Genomic DNA, 15328 nt, shown 5'->3' on the forward strand with positions numbered 1-15328 from the left:
GAGGATCCCCAGAGTTAAGAAAGCCCGCATGGGAGGTAGGTCCTTTAGATGCTTAGCGGCAAATAACTGGAACAAATTACCAGTGGACCTGCGCTTGGAACCGGAGGAAGCTAGGTTCCGAGCGAAACTGAAAACATTCCTCTACACTAAATAATTGTCCGCTCTGCTTTTGTGCTCCCTGCTCGCTGCCTCTCCCTCTCTTAGCGCGTGGACACGCCGGTGTGCGTAACGCAGCGCTCTACAAATGTCCCAATAATAATAATAATAATATACAAAAAACAGTAGAAAACAAAAGAAAAATAGTCAACAACAATAAACAATAAAGCTCTATCAGAAATTATTTTGCTCATTGGTTTCTGTACACAAGTGGACTTAATATACTGTTTCATTCTAGGTTTTTATTTACAAAAAACCGTAAATTGTATTATCTAATCAATGTCTGTCACTTTGCTATAGACCTTTCCTAACTCGGTCTTCAGAAATGTATCCATCATCATAAACGGCTTCACTCTTATCATCACCATCATTATCAGCATGTGATGTATAGTCCAGTTCTGAGTAGAGACAGTGACGGGGCCTAGGTATTGGATTCATTTAAGAGTCCAATAAAACTATTACATCCTTGTCTAGTGTCAGTGACATCATGACCAGCTTCGGAATATTGACCACTGGTGTTTTTCTCTGCACCACAGTTGGCGTGTTCACATGACTCCAGCTTCGGAATCAGTGGAGTCGCCCCAAAGGAGGTTCGAAGTCTGACATGAGGCAAGATGGGAATGAGGGACTAGCATTGGGTCCAGGTTGAGTGACGCGATTGGCACTGGGAAAGATCGGCCTGCGGGAACCTGGTTGACATCCTTCAAGGAACCGTGGGGCTTGAAAGTGCTCCAAGGGAACACAGTGAAGCACCAAAAATGTTATCCATGGACACGCAAATCACATGGACCTATTTCCCATCATTATGCATTGTGGATTGGGCTGGTTTGGTACGGGCGAAAGTGTTGGTTCCAAGTGCGGAGATGAACTTTGTGGCTTGGAGGTGTCTGGAGCATTGCACCCCTACGAATAATGGCAGTGGCAAGACAAAAGAGACCTGTGCTTAGATTTTTTATGTTTTTAGGGTTTTGTTTTTACTTTCCTGAGCCCTGTGACCTCAAAGCCAAGCCATCATGGGAGAGACCTTGGGAGTGAGCGCCAGTCCTCACTCGCGACTTCCATCGAGACTGCATCTTCAACTTCCTGAGTTCAGTGACTCTAAGTTTGGTCTTTCGAATGGCCTTTCTATTTATTTTGGCACAGAGGTTGCACAACTTTGAGTCATACTTGGTGCTGAGGCACTAGAGGCAATTGTCGGTGTCAGTAACAGACATCTATCGATTACAGGCAAAAACCTGTTTAAACCAAGTTGTTTTAGGGGGTGTCATGCTACATAATGTAGATTTGTTTGAGGGAATTGAGTCTTTGTCAGGTATGACAGGATTTGAAAACTCTGAATCTGTGCTGACAAGAGTAGGAAGGAAGGAACTGATGTCCATGCGTGTAGATGGCACATATACAGCGGCCCGAATACCATATCCTGGGTGCGATGGATCGATAGCGGAGCTGCACTCTGCCACCTACTGCTGTGTGAGTGAAGAGCTATGAAAATTTCTGGATCCAGTCTGAGGCCTAGGGATACTCACAAGGCAGGAATTTGCAGTTAGAAGTTTCTATCAGAGATTAACGTTTACTTATTTGTACCTCATAGGAGCCAGTAATGATTGAGTGGTTCAATCAAGTAGTTAAAGGAGCCACAGGTGCTCACAGCGGAGTGAGCTGAAGGGTGGTGGTTATGAGAACTTTGGGAGTGTATTGTACAGCTACAAATTCAACTACATATTTTTTCCATTTGCTTTAATGATTAAACGATGATGCATGATTGTTTGATGTTGTACAAAAGGGTGAATGGTCCACTGCGGAAGTCAGACAGAGAATTAGTTTGCTGAAGGACAGTAGAGGATTAGGAGAATGCTCAGAAGAGTGTGTGAAAATGCAATGTGAGTGAGACATTAGGTGATAATTTAAATATCTGTCAAGGTTACCAAAAGGAAACCTTGTTTATGGACCCCAAGAACCGTGAAAGAAAGAGAGGATATTGCACTTCAGGACAACATTGTGCAAAAAGTGCCATTTTAAAGTTGGTTGTGGAATATGTTGGTTGTAGTGGTTTCAAAAGGAGAATGTAACAGTAAAGAAATGCTGGTGAAGTGGCAAATGTGAGCATAGTGAAAAGAGTACTGGCGTGGTGGTACTAAATAGGGGATCTGAGCAGCGAGTGGAAGAGGTTGTTGTTGATAAAGTGCACGTGAGCAGTAACTAGTAATATGGTGAGAGTTACTAAAGTCAGTTCCCGCTGTATGTCCAGAAGGACAGATATCCTAAAACAGCACGAATACCTTAAGACACCTAGCTAGCGGTACCTATCAACTCCCTTTTGACAAAGTGTACGACCACTGATTGGGATCATGGAAACAGCTGATATGGTTTTGAATTCTAAGTGTTAGGGTCAGATATTATGTTTGCCCCGAACATTTAATAATGCCTTCAACTTGTAAAAAGCTGCGGCTTGCCTTACCTTTTCCACAACAAGCTGCAAAAGAAAAAAAATGTTTACTGATTATAAAGATAACAATACAAAAAAGAACACAAGCCATTGACATAGGATAACTTTTGACACCTGACTGGGTTTCTCTGCAACCCTTTAATTAGGATGTTAGCTCAATTCCATTTAAAGGAATGTATGGTGTACCACCATACAACCGAACAAGAGAAACTACAAGAGCAGAAATACAGCCTACAACATAGCAGAATTTTGAGGGACAAACTTATTGAAAAGAAATGTGAAAAAAAGTTGGTCTTCAAATTCAACATTAGGAAATTCCAGATCTTCACTAACAGGGCGTCAGGATTTAGTGGCAATCAAGATGTTGTGCTATGCCATTTATCAACAGAGAGCTGTTGCTAAGGAAATACTAAATCGAGGGATGGGGCAGTGACAGCCGTGGAGAACAGACACATTGGCTGCTGGAGTGGTCTGCAGGCAGCAGGTATACTGGAAAAGACACTGGGCCAGACATACTAAGCCTGTTTTCAGTTGCAAACCCTGAAAATCACAAAATTAGAGAGTGGCAAACACAAAATAGTTTTTTTTTGTATTGACTAAACTCCTTTTGTGATTTTGTGAGTTTTGTAACTTTTGATTGGGTGGAAACCTTGTTACCATCCAAATCAGAATTTCCAAGAATCTGGGATCGAGGGCCTCAATCGCAGACACTAAAATCACAGTAGCATAACACATAAAGAGTAAAAATATAGGAAACAAGTAACATCATACATATATATCAGTCGTATGTAGTCAAAAAGTCACACTGAATTACACAGTGGTTTCTGTTAGAAAAAGTTATTTTTTAGGAGTATATCACACTTGGGTCCATACACAGAAAAAAAGAACTTTATGCATCAGGCCCACAAACTACGAATTATTTATTGCATTATTAGAGTGTGAATCAAGCGGCGAACTAAGGAGGGTTACAATGTAGGAGGCCGTTATATGAGGGGGCACACAGGAGAAGGGCATTCAGTAGTTTTGAGAATAGAGGGGTGGTCAGTGGGGATGGAATATGGTTTGGCTAGATTATGCGTGAAAAAATGTCTTGATTGGAAGAGAAGTATGGAGGGCGCTTGCTGGATTTAGGGTTGCCACCTGGTGTCCTTTTACCGACCTGGCCTGTATTTTTAAGTACAGGCCGATTAATATATTGGGAAAAGCAGATACATCTTGTATTTTTCCCTTCTTAAATAGCACACACACAAAGAAATCAGTTAAAACGTTGTTCTAGACTGGACTGCAATCTCGTTCTAGATGCAAGAAAGATCAGCACTCACAGGTCTAGACTACGCAGAGTAAGCCTGCTGACTCTTCCAATATATAGACGGCACCTTTGAAAAAGGTGTGGCTAGTAATATCTCCAAAGACCATGTCCACTGTGAAGTTTTTAGTTACTGCGAATAGAATTATAAGTTTTTACTTGACTTGCTGCAGACTGTGGATGACAGTGCTTGACCCCAGACCTAGATTTAAATAACTTACCTGGAATGTATACTAAGAGATGATGGCCTCATTGGAGTGCGGGTTAGCGAAAAGTAAATTATAATACTGATTGCATGTCAGAAGACCTGACACTGTCTCTCTTCAAGACGTGTAATAAGTCTCTCTTATCCCTGAAGCACCGACATGCCAAATGGTAGCTATCATAATCCTAAACAACAGATTCAACACCGAGAGTAGTTTATATTGCAGTTCAGCTGGTATGGCAGCCTATCTTGGGAAAGAACCTTCCTCCTAGGTCAGGGTTAATGGTCACTTTTCCTCCAAATTCCTAACTTGAGTATGAGTTTCTTGTTGAGCAGCTGCAGAGGCCACTTAGTCAGCTTTTACCTGGTTTAAGATGCATACAGAAGATTCTGTTGCCTGGTATTTCTTCTATGTTCTCAACAGATTTACTTGCAGTAACTGGGTTCTTCATAACTAAGTGGCCTTTCTCCCAGATGTGGTCTAGAATTTCGAATACTCTAGTCGATCTATGTGATTTTGCCTCGTAATCAGAACTGGAGACTGAATTTTTGTGACGCTTTCTCAATAACTCTGGAAACAAGGTCTGGGCTTGCATCGTCCGGCCCTACGAAATAACCCCACTCTATATCTTTTCCTGCAATGTTAGCATTGAGCCAATAATTGTACCTCATGTCATCATTGTCAGCGTATCCATCAGAGGATTCATAATCCCATGGATGCTCCTCTTAACTTTCACTTATCCTGAAGATATATCATCATCACTTTGAGCGACAACACTCTGCGTCTTTATGGCGTATGCAAGCACCCGCGCGACAAGCTTGGAACACTGGGTGTAAGAGTCTCCTTAAGTATAGACTGATGCGCAACTGGATGCAAAACTGATGTTTGAGGCATCGATACAGCTTCATGTTATGAGATTTGCTGAGAAAGGCCTAGCAATTTATGGTAAATATCATGTACCATTGTTTGTAGTGTCAAACAAAAGAGGTGAGAATTTGGGTCTCTGCTAGACTATTCAAACCTCAAACATGGTATATTGCCTGTCCCCTTATTCCAGAGATCTTTAAACTAGGGGGACGGTCCCCCCTGGGGGGGCCTTTAGTGATTTCAGGGGGCGCCAGGCTCTGGCTAAGATAAGCATCATGCTTTGTTTTAAATGATAAAAACAAGAGTGGCAGTAAGCGGCATTAAGAAGTTTGAAGACCACTGCCTTATTCTATCTAAATAAGTACAAGGTTTGATGTCTTCAGTTATATAATAACAATTGAAGGAGCTTCACTGGCTTCCAGTGGCCCAAAGAGTGCGCTTTAAAACTCTGGTCCTCGTTTACAAAGCCCTGCATGGACCATGCCCACCCTACCTTGCTAAAAGATTTACCTTCTACCTACCGACCCGTCAGCTGCGATCTGCCTCCAGAAAGCAGGTGGTCGTCCCCAGATTTAAAAGAGTTCGCCTGGGGGGACAATCTCTGACGGTAAGGGGAGCTCAGATGTGATGTGATGCTCTAAGACATGCTCCCAACCTGATCAATTTTAAAAAACTGCTAAAAACTCACCTCTTTATAGACCATAAATAGCTGCTGCCCTAATCATTCTGATTCAGTTTCTTCCCCGCGCCAGGACAGTCTCGACTAACGGAGCGCGTTATAAATCAATATATAACATATAACACATATAACATACATAATGAATCATCATGTGATAATCAATTCAGGCTTCAGAGACCAATGTCATTGACCATTTATTTGAATTCCAAATTTTATGTTCCTTCCACGAAGAAAGAATTCAGTCTTCTTGGATTCCAGCCTCTCGATGCAGAGGACTGCTGTGTTTCGTGGTCTTCTCTGGATGGCATGTTGACTGCCGCAGTCTCAGGACAGCATACCACGTTGTCTGACATCTCTTCCATAGCTTCCACAGCTTCTTGATATCTAGGTCAGGTCCCTCTTGGTTGATCCTTCGGCAGGCATTCTTTTGGTACGATGTTTGAAGTTGACGCCTTAAAAATCATGTTGGCCCAAACTGGCATATGGGGATCGCCAACTTACACCAGAAAGGGCGAAGGCCCTAAACTTCACGGTGGCCCCATAGGGAGATTGCTCACTTTGCATGAGAGGGATGGATAGCCCACACTCTTGCAACGGTCTCAAACAAATGCCTCACACTTCGCTCACAGGGATCCACTCAACAGGATGCCCAGGGCCTTACTCTCTCTAGGTGGTCTCTTCCTCCCAGGGTCCGCTGGTCTTGGCAGCCAGGCAGAAGGCTGTTGCTCCAATCTCGAGCAAATGGTCTTGACTTCCTGGGTGATGGCCCTTCATCCAGCAGGAAGACTATCAGACATTGATCCCTAGTACTGTTTGCAGCAGCTCAAAGTCTTGATTAATAGCTTGTGACAATCATGCTCCCAGTTTTATAGACCGTATTCACACAGAGATTTGGTTTAGTGTCTGGTCCTCAGAAATGTTTGTGTCGACTACTTTAAAATGCCTTTTCCTCTGTCCTTTCCTTTGCCAAAAGAGCAGTCTGGACAGCAGGAGCATCTGCAATTTTGAATGACCACCAACACAGGACGAGGGACTAACCGTGGATCACACCTGGCTCATAGTCTTCATTAAAATATACCTCACATAGGTTCAACAGCCGAAGCCTTCCCCTCTATTATGATTCCCTGTTCTACAGTGCCAATTTTATCAGACCCATCATCTTGCCTGACAATAAGCCCAGGCTCCAATAACCAGTAACTCTTCCTTGAATCAAGAAGGCCTTTGATTTGCACAAAGGAAGCTCTTCGTCCCTTCCTCCAGTGCGGGTGCGCCCACCCTAGCCCTCAAAAATGTCAGCAATACAAATCTCCTGTTTGGGGATGCAGCCCTCATCTCCTAATAGCCTTTACGAGCCATGTGATTTCAAAATGGAACCCTCAGGTCTCCATGTTATGTTCCACCCACAGACACACATACAGCACAGCACACACATGCAATAAAATGCGTTGCCCGGCACTATATACAGTCATTATGTAGATTAAAGTGTTTGTTATGTACACAGCAGCAGAACTTTACATGAGTGGACCAGTGAGAGCACTCCAGCGACACAAGTAAAAAGGCATGCTCACACTACTGATTCTCATGAAACATAAAACAGGTATGCTGCCACCACCGTGCTTGTGCCTCTAAACTCCTGGTATGGGCTGTAGCCGTCTCTCACTAGTAGGTTAAAGCTTGGTGCACCCATCCTGGTCTAATAAGATCGCATCACCCTGAGACAGGCCTAGGTCATGGCGCTCAGGCGTGCTCCGTGTTTGTCCATGGCCAAAAATCAGTCCCAGAGGTCCAGATATCCATGCACCTGGGACACTCGTGGTAGGGGTGCACATCCATTCCGGGGACCTTTCCGTCCAAAAACAGTGCTTCCTTTTCGGCTTCTTATTAATTTTTCTTATGTAAATCAACATGTGGGCTCATGTTACATTTATAATCAGCTATGTTGACCACTTAAATAAAAGAAGTTTTATTTTTGATGTTGATGGTCTCTCCTCATACTGCCTCTTTTCGTCATATCTGAAATTGAAGGGGCTGAATTCAGATCTTCCTTCAAAGCCAATCTTTGTTGCTGAAAATTTTGAAGTTGAAACTTTGCTGTTGATATTTCTGTTCCCCTTCTTGGACGTGACATTGGGCTGTGGCGGATGCATTTCTGCAATGTTGAATCGGTTTTAACTTCAGCTTGTGCCAATGCAGCTTTATCAGTCTGACTTTTTTTTTATCTGGAGCATGTGTATCCTCATTTTTTAAACTTTTTTTTGATAGAATGAGATTTAGTCGCATAAAAAGTGTTTTGTCGAGTTGCCAATCGTGGATTTTAGGAGGCACCTTGAAGATCTCCCTCAACAAATCGAGCATTTTAACCCCCTTGCTGCCATACTATCGTTCATATACATCATGAGAGGGAGTCTCTAGGGCACACTTTGATGTATTTATAGGTCATTACAACCAAGAGGTTGAAAGTATTCTGCGAACATTTCTATTTTTTTTATGCCCCCCCTCTCCCCCACTGATGTGGACAAGCTCCTCTGCACCGTGGAGGGTGAGATGAGGGATCTTACCAGTGCCCATTCCCTTTCAAACTGCTTATTAAGGCTGCCCAGTGCTCATTTGCAGCCTGCTTCATCAATATGCATGTGACGTCACTAATAACACACACAGAGTGGACACATTTGGGAGGGATTTGTTGTGGGGGTGCTGAAGGGTCAAGGGCAGCTATTACTGCCCCTACCTCCTTCCTAGCCATGTCCATCAGCATAGCAGACTTCCTTCTATTAGTGGGATGGGGGAAGGTGGGAACAAGTACAAGAGAAGCAAGACTGCTCCTCCTATTGCTCACACCTCACCAAAAGAAAAAGTTAACCAGGAAGTGGGGACTGGAAGGGGAGGGGCTATAATTGATCATAGTCCTCCCGGCTCCAGTCCCCACTCCCTGATTAAGTGTTATACAGCTCCTTGATCTACCAATGCTGCTTTATCTAAGCAATGCATGGGGAGAGAACTTACCTATAAATCTATACCCCACAAAGGAGTCAGACACTGGTTGGATTTTCTTTTAGCCTACAAAAAGATCCGGAGTCTGACTCCTCCCTGGAGCACTCACACACATTTATGTGCACTATTAAGGAACAAGAGGCTGTCTGGACTTTTTGTTAGCCTTAGAAGAAACCCACACAGCACCTGGCACCATCCTGAGGCACAAGCACACCGCCTGTGCCTCAGCAAGAAGCGATGAACATCTTCTGTGACTGAAAGTTGTGGAATTTGCAAGAAACACCCAAACGGACAGCAGTCAGTGATCCCACACCTTTACCATTAAAAACAGTCCCTGACATGTATGTGTGGGACTACTGCTACAGACAGGCCATGGCCAAACCTATGACGATGTGGGGTTAATATATAGAGCCAATGTGGTAGTTCCCATGTTTACATTTTTGGTCTATTCCTGTCGTGTGAAGTAGGCTTACCCACACAGGTGGGGTGTTGTTATGTTTAGAGAAGTATAGAAATGTTGGATGGTAGGACTTCTGCCATTTGCCTGACGTTCTGGAGCTTTCTGTCAAAGTGAAGTGAAGAAAGTGTAATTTTGTTTGACCTATACTTTGATATTTGCAGAGGGTTTTGGGTAATAAATTGTGTGTAGATTCATGCAATCAAGATACTGAAAGCATCCTCCAGCTAATCTCCCCTTATCAAAAAACATTCACTGGAATCTAGGTGGTGAAAACCTGCTCAAACATATGGAAAATCCATTTCTCTGATAGCTCCACTCTTAAACGACCCAGAGAAAGATAGATGCAGGGCAAGCCTTGGGATGGATATGTTCATGAGTGAGGCAGGCTGAAGTAAACTACTACGTTTTGGAGGGTAAAATGCTGAAAATCTGCTGTCTTGTTCAGTGTAGTGTCCCGGCCAACCAATTAGGGTGCGTGAGGGCTGACACCCAGCGATGGAAGCCTTAGAATAAAATTATATGGTTTTAGTATGTTTCCACACAGTCCACGGGTGATACTAACAACCCACGTGTGCCACCTGGTATGGTCCGCGAGCATTATGCAGGAGGCTGGTCAAGAGGTCCAGAAGCCTCAGTGCTGCTATCACTGAGACTCAGGTCAAGGGTTGGAACATTGGGATCAAAGCCTGAGTGTCCAGGAATCGTTGAGATGGAGGAATAGCCTGAAAAAGCCCCATATCCAGGATGACTTAGATGAAGAGGAGCCACTGTGAAGGAGTCAGGTGTGACTACGACAAACTGATGGAAAAACATAACAATGTTAACACTTTGCCATCATCTGTAGGTGGTGTACGGCTGTATGCAACAATCCTGCCTTCAGTAGCCGGTCTTCGAGGTATAGGAAGACTGTATACCTAACCTTCGAAGATGGGATGCATCCACCACCACCACCACCTTAGTAAACACTAAGGTGCACTGTACAGGCCAAAGTGGAGCAAGGAGAACTGAAAGTGCTCTTGGCCTACCTAGAAAATCAGGTAACGCCGGAGGGACTGCAGGATGGGGAAGTGAAAATATGCATCCTGAATGTAGCGCAACCATACAGTCTCCTGGATCCAGGGTAGAGGGACATGGGCCAGGGTGAGCATCTCAAACTTGTCCTTTCAGAGGAAGACGTTATGAATACAGAGATATAGGATGGAGTGACTGCCTTAGTCCTTTTTTTCAGGAAAAAACAGAAGTGAATCCAGTTCCAACCTCTGATGCCAGAACCCTCTCTAACTTCGCTTGCCCAAGGGAGCTAGAAAGTCTCTGCGGAGTATGATTAAGCTGTCATCCAGAGGTGTTGCAGTATTGGTTGCATATCCTTTGCCTCAAAACGCTTCGAGACATCAAAGGGCAAATCTATAAGGGACTGCCGGACATCAAAAGAGAAGCCCATGGAGAGAATCCAAGTATGGAGCCTAAGCACCACACTAGTGCTGACTGCCCTATCCTGGCAGTTGGTTGTGTCTAGGCCAGAATAGATTGTATATTTTGCAGCATCTTGGCTATCGGGGATCAAATGCTTTAGGGTGTGTCTGACATCCTCAGGGAGAGCTGGCAATACATCTGCCATCCTGTGCCACAAGGTGGGCGAATACTGTCCCAGGAAGCAAGAGGTGTTGACGGATCGAAGGTCAAGATTGGCACTGTGAAGAAACACATTTTGCAAAATGTTCTCTCCGTCTGAATTATGACTGTACCACCAAGCTCTCTGGGGTAGGGTGTGGAAGCAAGAAATTGGGGTCTTCATAGACAGGCCTCTGCCATCTTGTCTCTTGTGTGTTGAGTGGTGGGCAAGATCCTGGTTTAGCCGAGGTGCCTAATAGTATATCTGTTAGGGATTCATTAAAGGATAATAAAAAGGGGGTTCTTGGGTGGTCGCTGCAGGGTTAAGAAAATCTGTCAAAACTTTGGTGCTGACCTCCTGCATAAGTAAAGTTAAGTCAAGCACATCCGCTGCCCTCCTGATAACAGCTGTGAAGCAGGCAGATTCTTCTGTGGCAAAAAGATTAGGGGAAGAGAGGCCAGTGTCAGGAGAGGTGTCAAGTTTATTGCCATCCTGCAGATCATCAAAAAAGTCACACCTTCATAAAAATCATTTCCATCTTCATCTTCATCTGGATCATAGTAATGGAATTCTAGGTCGGGATGATGTGGGGGTTGAGCTTCGGAATCCAATAGAAGTATCGGGTCCGAATCCGGTGTCAGTGATATTGGAACCAGTGTCAAACCTTCCATCAGTGAGGCCACTCTTGGCGCCGAAGGAAGTATTGTACATTACGCCAAGACTGGAGCTGGCAGTGCTGTGCTAGTTGATGGAGCTGACCTCTGATTTAGTGGTCAGGGATGGATCTACCGACAGGCTTCAGAAAGGCTACCACCTCGAATCTGGGGGCCTGATGGCGCTCCAGTGGGATTCAGTGGGGTACCAAAATTGGAGACTGCAGTCTTTTTCAGGCACTGTATTTCGTCTTCCGTGACTGTCTACTGAAGAAGAAGGAAGTCAGGTGACAGCTTTTCTGGAGCACGCTCCATGGAGCGGCTCCAAGGCATAGAGGTACCCAGGGCATCATGTGACTCTGAGTGATACGAGTGGTGGGATGTCGCTGCACCATGCTTGGGTTTTTTGTGGGAATGTTTAGTCCTACCTGAACTCCTTGACCTTGAGGTCGAACAGCCTCAAGATCAGTCACGGAGGGAGAGCACATCTACACCTTCAACTGAGACTGTTTACTTGACTTCGTTTGGAGCTCTGCAATCTTGAGCTTGGCCTTACGGGTTTGAATCACTTTCTGGTTCATCTTGGAACAACACAAACACGAGTGTGTTGTGAATCCGGGAGGGGACACAATATGCAAATGTCATGGGTGTCCGTCACAGACATTTATCAGGTGAAAGTCATGACATGGTCTGATACCTGTCATTTTAAAGCCATAGCTGAACACCTTTAGACACATTATAGAGTGGAAGAAAGGATTTTCCTGAGGGAAAGTTCTGTCAAAGAGACAGCACTGCTAGCTCTGGATCATATTGGAAGGCACAGAGGAACAAGTTGCCTACCTTTGGTAATGCTCTTTCTTGTAACATGCTTATCTATCCACAGATTCCTCACTATTTGAATATTCTCCAGGCATCAGACTATGCCCAGAAACTTTTGCAGTAACTCTGCATGCTGTTAGGTAGTGCCTTGCAGCTCCGCACAGATGCCGTTCTGCTCCAGAAATGACATGTGGAGCCTATACAGGCGGCACTTCAATGACCCCAGACAGAGAGCCCCACTAGCAAACTGGTTATGACCAGTGTGCAGATTCCTAGACTTGGGATCTTATAAATTGACACTGTCCAATTACAGAATGGGAGGGTAAATAAGAAATCTTTGACAAGATTAAGTCTCTTTCAGAAAGATCTTTACAGAAGGTAAGCAACTTCTGAATGGATACCAAAGCAGTACCTATCCGGGGTTGGGCTGTGAATGGCCTCAAACCAGAAAGTCCTGCAGGCCGGTGCGGGCAAAAGGCTCCTCTCGGGGAACCTGACTGTACTGACAACACTGGTTTGTGAATGTATGGAGTGACGCCTAGATAGCTGAGTGGCAAATGTCCAAGACAAGTACTCCATGTGTCGAAGCAGTGGCAGCAGCATCGACCCTGGTAGAATTAGCATGTTGTCCTTCCGGAAGCTGCGCTTTGGCCAATGCAGAGCAGATCTTAATGCAAAGCAGGAACCAGCAGGAGATTGTTTTCATCTGTACAGCCTTAGCACATTTTCCTCCAGAGAACTCCACAAAGAGTTGATTGTGCACACGGTCTTCTTTAGTATGATCAATATAAAAACTTAGAGCTCTGCTAGGGTCCAAACGGTGAAGTTTCTCCTACTTAGAGGCATGAGGTAGAGCATATAAAGGTGGAAAACTGTTTTGTTAACCGACGTGGAATGGTGTCACCACTTTAGGCAAGAATGATGCCAGGATCCGCAAAACCAGCTTGTCTGGGAAGAAGGTAGGGTACTGCAGGTTAACATAGAGAGCCTGAAGCTCATTCCCACACCGGGCCAATGTTATAGCAATGAAGAACACTATCTTGAGGGTGAGAAGCCTCAAGGGACAGCTGTGAAGCGGTCCAAAGGGAGTGCACATCAGATGTGCGAGGACCAGGTTAAGGCACCACTGAGGCATGATAGAGGGAGAAGGGAGAAACAAATGTTGTGAACCTTGAAAAAAGCACATGACAACTGCAAACTTAAACAAGGAGGACTGATCTGGCAAGCGTGAGAAGGCTGAAAGGTATGCTTTAATTGTGCCCAGATCAAAACCTTGCCAGGTTAGGGACAAAACAAAAAACAAAATGTAAGGTAACTTTGCCTGGATTGGGGTCTATCTGCCGAGTACCGCGCCAACGCACAAATGTGTCCCAATGACAGGTAGGTTGAAGATGTTCAGCTGTCGCTGCTCCATATCCAAGCATGAAAGTGGAGATGGCCCGGGTGCAAAACCCTGCCCTGCGACAGCAGATCCTCCTGGAGGGGTAGCCTGGGAAGAGGCTAGATGCTCATGCCCAGGAGTGCTAGATACCATACCATGCGTGCCCAATCCAGAGTCACTACAATGACTTGGTCCCGGTTGGTCCTGATCTTGAGAACTCGGGGCAGGAGTGGTATTGGTGTAAAATCATACAGGCCTGCTGAGTTCCACTCAAAACAGAATGTGTCTCAGAGCGAGGAATGCCTTGAAAACTCTAGCAAGCAGAAGTGCTGACACTGGATATTCTCGGTGGTGGTAAACAGATCGAGCCAAGGTTCTCCCTATTCGCGGAAGAGACTTTACGCCACCACCAGGTGTTACTGCCACTCATGATCTGCTAGGCACTGAAGACTGAGCTAGCCCGCTCTGGCACTCAACGATCCTGCTAGGTAATTCACCACCAGGAAAATTCCCAGTTGGTCCAGCCATTTCCAGAGGCACATTTCCTACTGGCACAAAGTCCATGACCCCACCTGCTCTGCTTGCTGCAGTATGACATGGTCTTTGGTGTTGTCCATGAGCACCAGTCTCTCCTTGAAGGATGGAAGAAAAGCTTTCAGGGCCGAGCGGATAGCCCTCAGCTCAAGAGGGTTGATGTGGAGTTGGACTCTGCCAGAGAGCAGAGGCCTCTGATCCTCTCCTCGCCCACAAGCCGCCCCCAACCAGAAGTGATACATTGGTCATTACTGTCAGTTTTGGGTGGGGAAAGGAGAAGTGTCTAGCTATCATGGTCCAGTAACCACCACTGCAGATCTTTTGCAATCTCCTTCGAAATCTCAACATGGTCAGAGAGGTCCCCTTGATGTTGGGCCAGATCCCACTGCAAAAACTGCATTGCATGCTTAACCGACAGGATGCAGAAGGCCATCATTCCCAGCAGCCTCAAGTTCGATCTCATTAAAAACCAGGATCGAAGCTAAAAGGTCTGGATCTAAGCCTGAATGTCTTGGACTCTCCTTTCCAAGGGGAAAGCCATGAAACTGAACCCTGTCCAGAATGGCTCCAATGAAGGGGAGCGTCTGAGAAGGAGTCAGGAGTGACGTTGGCATGTTGATAATAAAACCCAAAAATGATAGGAGGTTTGCAGAGCCTGGAGGTGGATGATGAATACCGGGGCAAGCCCGCCTTCAACAGCCAGTAGATGTTGGAGAAAACTGGGCCCCGAAGGCGTGCAGCCACCCGAATGTGTGCTGCCATCATGCTATCACTTTTGTGAACACCAAAGGTGCACTGGTGAGATCAAAGGGGAGCACTGCAAACTGGAAATGTTCCTTTCTCACCACGACCTGCAAATCGCACCCATGGGTCTGCAGGACAGGTATATGCAGGTTCAATGCCGCTATCCAGTCTCCAGGGCTGGGGGCAGACAAGACCTTGGCCAGTTTGAACATCTTGAATTTTTCCATTCAGAGGAAGGTTTTGAGAGGGTGAAGGTCTAAAATAGAACCAATCCCTTTGTTCCTTTTTACAACCAGAAAATAACAGAAATAACAAACACAACCTATTTCTGGCACAGGTGCTCCTTGATAGTTGCTTTGGCCAAAAGGGCCTGCACTTCCTGCCTCGAAATGGATAGGCAGTCTTCAGTCTGTCATCAGAGGACAGTGGAAGATGCAGTGATGTGGAAAGGATGGGTAGGGCATACAGGACCCA

At 45.2% G+C, this 15328-nt stretch overlaps 1 protein-coding gene across 1 annotated transcript in view; it reads right to left on the reverse strand.

Annotated features, from left to right (window-relative positions):
* Positions 1-450: 450 nt before the first annotated feature.
* Positions 451-15328, reverse strand: part of LOC147683193 (uncharacterized) — a 502788-nt gene continuing 487910 nt past the window's right edge. Inside the window, exons 26-27 of the mRNA XM_086942506.1 lie at positions 2615-2629; positions 451-554 (exon numbers count right to left, since the gene is read on the reverse strand). Of these exons, the coding sequence (XP_086798632.1) occupies positions 451-554; positions 2615-2629 (119 nt within the window). The remainder of the gene's footprint in view (positions 555-2614; positions 2630-15328) is intronic.

The sequence above is a fragment of the Lissotriton vulgaris genome, chromosome 11, assembly GCF_964263255.1.
Source record: "Lissotriton vulgaris chromosome 11, aLisVul1.2, whole genome shotgun sequence".
In the NCBI taxonomy this organism is placed as follows: domain Eukaryota; kingdom Metazoa; phylum Chordata; class Amphibia; order Caudata; family Salamandridae; genus Lissotriton; species Lissotriton vulgaris.